This window comes from Mesoplodon bidens, assembly GCF_964165515.1.
Source record: "Mesoplodon bidens genome assembly, chromosome: 6".
NCBI lineage: Eukaryota > Metazoa > Chordata > Mammalia > Artiodactyla > Ziphiidae > Mesoplodon > Mesoplodon bidens.
In genome coordinates this window covers 34,159,240-34,164,028 of record NC_138162.1, presented here as the reverse complement: position 1 = coordinate 34,164,028, position 4,789 = coordinate 34,159,240, and the positions used below count along the sequence as shown (strand labels likewise).

Here is a 4,789-nt window from a genome sequence, read left to right as displayed (position 1 = left end):
CCCCCCTCGCTGTTGTTTTGGTAAATGGACATTTTAAGGCAGATGCTGCATGCATGAAGATCTCATTGCGTGAGGAAATAGAGAAACACACTGTGGAGGGAAACATGAGGATTGTTTAATACTGCAGGAGTGAAATGGCTGCCTCAGCTCTCTCTGTGTGGGATGGGTGCTCATCCAGCAAAGCTGATGCGTGGCCACCAGAGAGACCATGCTTCATCCGAGTTCAGAAGCACCTTCTGTAGAGGAAGAAAGGCCCGTGTTCCTCGTACTCAAAGCGGTGGACCCACAGTGGTTGGAAGCCCCGAAGTGATGCTAGGATGGAGCCACCCGTCCACACCGCAGTGTCTCTTTCGGGCAACACGTTTACCTGGGGGGTGTCATTAGGACACATGTTGTTCAGCTCCTTCTGCAGACGGTTAGGGAAACCGCTGAGCATGCTGCTCCCCCCACAGAGTAGGATATTCTCCATGAGGTCTCGTTTGAGGGTAATGTCACACTTGTTAAGGCAGCACGCTGTCTGGATGTGGAGGCCCAGCTGCACGGACTTGATCAGAGAAGGCTTGAAGAACATTTCTGAGCAGAGGAACCTTTCCTGGCACAGGTCTATCTCCTGCCCATCCGGCAGGGTGTACCGGATCGTATGCTCAGTAGCTGGGACTTTCTTCTCTTCAGTGGGGTCCAGGGCCACAAAGCAGCATTTCTTCTTGATGTCCTCCACAATGCCCAGCTGGTCCTCAGTGAAGTGTTTCCCCGAATTGTTCATCAGGCCCATCAAGTAGGTTGTCAAGTCAGAACCCGCATAGTCCAGCCGTCCGGTAATGCTGGGCAAAGGATAGCCCTCACAGATGGGAACTACGTAGGACACGCCATGGCCGACCTCCACAACCAGGCCGGAGGTCCTTCCGTAGGAGTACATGGACAGGCGGGACTGGCAGGCGATATGCATTGCGGGAGTTTTGAAGGTCTCAAACAACATTTCAGCATACTTCTCTCTATTGGTGTGTGGGCTCAGGGGTGGGTCTGAAACCAAGACCCCGTGCTCCTCTGGGGCAATCTTCATCTCTTGATGGAAGAGATAGTCCCAGGTATCCTGCACTGTATCCCAGTCCACGATGATGCCACGTCGCAGAGGATTAATTAGCTTGAGACGAACCTCTGGGTTGACAAGCTCGTGCCCCACGAATGTCTCCTTGCGATTGTCCCCAGTTTTGGCTGTCTCCACGTAGGGTTTGCCCACTGTGGATGAGATCACGTGGGTGGGCTTTGGCAGCCCAGCAAAGCCACATTTACAGTAGCCCGTGCCAAGGTCCACGACCACTGCTTTGGTCAACGCTAGCTTGGACTTCTTATTGACCACAGGTGATTTCGTAGGTTCTTCCGGCTCTGAATGGTTACGGCGAACCCACGCTGCCCGCTTTGCTGGGCCGTCCTTTAAGGAGGCAGTCTGGAGGACCCGTGTCTGCAGGGAGGCCTGTTCACGCATTCTCTCGGAAGCCCCATCCCCTGTGATTGCCGCCTGTGGAGCCCACATGCTCTCGAGAGCCATTTTGCTCTCAGAAATTTCCTCAATTCCACTGGCCTCAAGGCCTGAGAGGCTTAAAGCAGAGGGCAACTTGAGAATTTCCCCAGTGATGACATCACCCATTATGACATAATCCAGTGTCCCAGGGCTTTCTAGATACTGGGAACCTTTGTCCTGTCCTGTCTACCCTAAGGGTAGATTTGAAAGCGTTTTTAAAGTGACTTACTTTTTTCTAGATTTTGTAATAAACATGGTTTATCCAATCAATTAATATTTATTGAGTGCTTGCTATGTGCAAGGCAGGCGGCCGTGAAAAAGAAAGACAAAAATCTCTGCCCTTGTAGAACTTACATTCTAGTCAGTGGGGACTGGGGAGAGACAGACAATAACCAAAATAAATATATGTTAGAAGATGTTAATGGCAAAAGAGAAAAGCAAAGCAGGGAAGGCTGGGGGGAGGGTGGCTGTGTTCATGTGCCAGGTATTTTTCTCCCTGAGACGGTGACACTTGAGTGAGGACCTGCAGGAGGTGAGGGAGAGTGCAACGTGTATATCAGGGAGCAGCAGGTGCAGACGACTGTGGGTTAGAGCAGGGTCTGCAAACTCAGAACTGCAGCCTGTTTTTTTAATAAAGTTTTATTGGATCACAGCCATGCTCATTCGTTCACATATTGTCTATCTCTGCTTTTATGCTACAACCTCAGAGTTGAGTCATTGCAATAAGTACTGTATGGCCTACAAAGCTGAAAATGAGTATCGACTCTCTGGCCCTTTACGGAAAAGGTTTGCTGCTTCCCAAGTTAGAGGATTCCAAGAAGACCAGTGTGGCTGCGGTGGAGAGAGCAAGGAAAAGTAGAGATGGGAGAAGGGGTCGGGGAGGGAGAGCAGCTCACGTCAGGCCTCATAGGCCATTGCTAGGACTTCGGCTCTAACTCTGTGTGAGGTCAGAAAGCACTAGAGAATTTTGAGCAGAGAGTTGACACCATCTGACTTAGATTTTAGCAGGACCAATGGCTGCTATGGTGACCATGCCAAGCACTTCTGTCCCACTTATTTCTTAGGGCAACCTGCAGGGGAATTATTTTTGGACACATATTTGCGCACATACTCCTCCTTTGTCCAGGTCATTGGGTTGACAATGAAATTAGACCCTACAGTCCCACTGATGAGAACACTGAGGCTCTTGGGTACATAGCCCACCCAAGGATATCCAGCCAGCAGTGCCAAGTTCTGCTGACTGCGACTTCTTCCCAGGGGTGTCCCTTGATGTGACCCAACATGTGTCTCTGAGGCTGCTTGGCCACTGTATCACATGCCATCTCTGAAGTTGGGCCTGTTGGTGCTGACACCTGCTGCTCTCAAGGTGCCCAGGATCCATCCTTATGTTATGCAACACCGTGCTCTTATTAAAGAGGCAATCACTACAGTGGTGGGCTTTCTCCTTTAAGGAAGTTACTGGGGATGCTCTTTACTCCTTCTGGGGTATGAGAGAAGAAAAGGACCGAGTCCAGTTTCATGAGCCTTGCGACTATGTGATAGGGGCAGCTTCTTGGTTCAATGGGTAGAGGAGGAGATGGTATTGAATTTTGAAAGAAGAATAAGAAAGTACTTTTCTCTATGCCTGGCTGCCTGAGAAATAGTTTACTTACCTCTGCTTTTCAGGGATTTTGCATGGCCAACTTGGATTGTCTGACTTTATTTCAAGAGAACTTGTATGACAACCAAAGGTGTATTTAGTTTAGAATCATCCATTTTCTTTCCCCTCAACCCACCTCTCGATTTCTGAGAAATATGCAGTTGCTAAGTACATTTTTACTGCCCTGGAGTCCTGTAAGAGCCTGTATTAGTTTCCTATTTAGACTGTAACAAATTACCACAAATTTCATGGCTTAAAACACAAATTTATTATCCTGCAATTCTGGAGGTTAGAAGCCCACAGCCAGTCTTAGTGGGCTAAAATCACAGTCTCAGCAGGGCCTCATTCCTTCTGGAGGCTCTAAGGGATAATCCCTTTCCAGCCCTTAGATGCTGCCTACCTTCCTTGGCTTGTGGCCCCTTCCTTCCTCTTCAAAGACCTCTCAGACTTCTGCTTCCACCGTCATATCCCCTTATCTGAACTTGACCCACCTGTCTCCCTCTTCTTAAGATACTTCTTGGGCTTCCCTGGTGGCGCAGTGGTTGAGAGTCCGCCTGCCGATGCAGGGGACACGGGTTCGTGCCCCGGTCTGGGAAGATCCCACATGCAGCGGAGCGGCTGGGCCCGTGAGCCATGGCCGGCGAGCCTGCGCGTCCGGAGCCTGTGCTCCGCAACGGGAGAGGCCACAGCAGTGAGAGGCCCGCGTACAGCAAAAAAAAAAAAAAAAAAAGATACTTCTTATTACTGTGGGCCCACCTGGATAATCGAGGGTTGTTAATCTCCCCATTGCAAACTCCTTAGCTCACATCTGCAAAGTCCCTTTTACCATGAAAGGTAACATATTCACAGGTTCCAGGAATTCAGATGTGAATATCTTTGGGGGACCATTCTTCACCCTCTGTCACTCGACCTGTGCATCCCACTTCACTAAGACACTCAGAGCCTGACATGCTCTGTGTCACAGGCTCCTCCCCCACTGCCCATGCTTGCTGTCCTTAGCGCTTTCTGTCATCACAGGTGGGAGGGGTGCTGTGCTAGCTTAAGGCCAATTGCTCCATCTGTAAGTCTGTAAGGTCCATGGGCACAGGGACTCTCAGGGTCCATCCCCACATCCTTCAGGCTAAAGCCAATGGTCACATTTCACTCCTTTTACTTCACCTCTCAGGATTTTGCATGCTTGGATGCTGTCTTTCACATCACCCTTTGTGACCCTTCTCTCTGGGTCAGCACACAGTGGTATCAATGATGGAAGGATATAGAGACTTTTGGCACACTGCACCCATAACCTCCACTGCCTGGCACCCACAACCATGCACACCTGTCACCAGCCATTTAAGGCATTATGTGGGCTCCTGGGGGTCTCTGGTGAGGTCCCTCTAGGTAGAGACACTCTATGTTGCTCATGCTTTCTTGGGCCGTATTTTCTCATGGGATAACACCTACTTTTGCTCCTCTGGCCCAAGACCAAAAAAACCATGAGATCCTTCTTGAAAGCAACGCTGAGGCTCTCCCCTAATGTGGAGAAAGAAAACATGAAAAAATTAGACCAAGAAACACATTTCTCCCTGAGGTGGTACCCTTGCTCCTCGCTTTGTTTTTTGGGACACCACCCACCCTTGACCTTTGGAGGA

The 4,789-nt window shown here is 49.8% G+C and overlaps 1 protein-coding gene across 1 annotated transcript; it reads right to left on the bottom strand.

The window, feature by feature from the left end:
• Positions 1-223: 223 nt before the first annotated feature.
• Positions 224-1,635, bottom strand: ACTL7A (actin like 7A; the record flags this gene model as incomplete). The annotated part of the gene is made up of 1 exon (XM_081237721.1): positions 224-1,635. Exon 1 carries the CDS (start codon positions 1,544-1,546, stop codon positions 224-226), a length of 1,323 nt encoding a protein of 440 aa, XP_081093847.1. The 5' UTR covers positions 1,547-1,635.
• Positions 1,636-4,789: the final 3,154 nt, after the last annotated feature.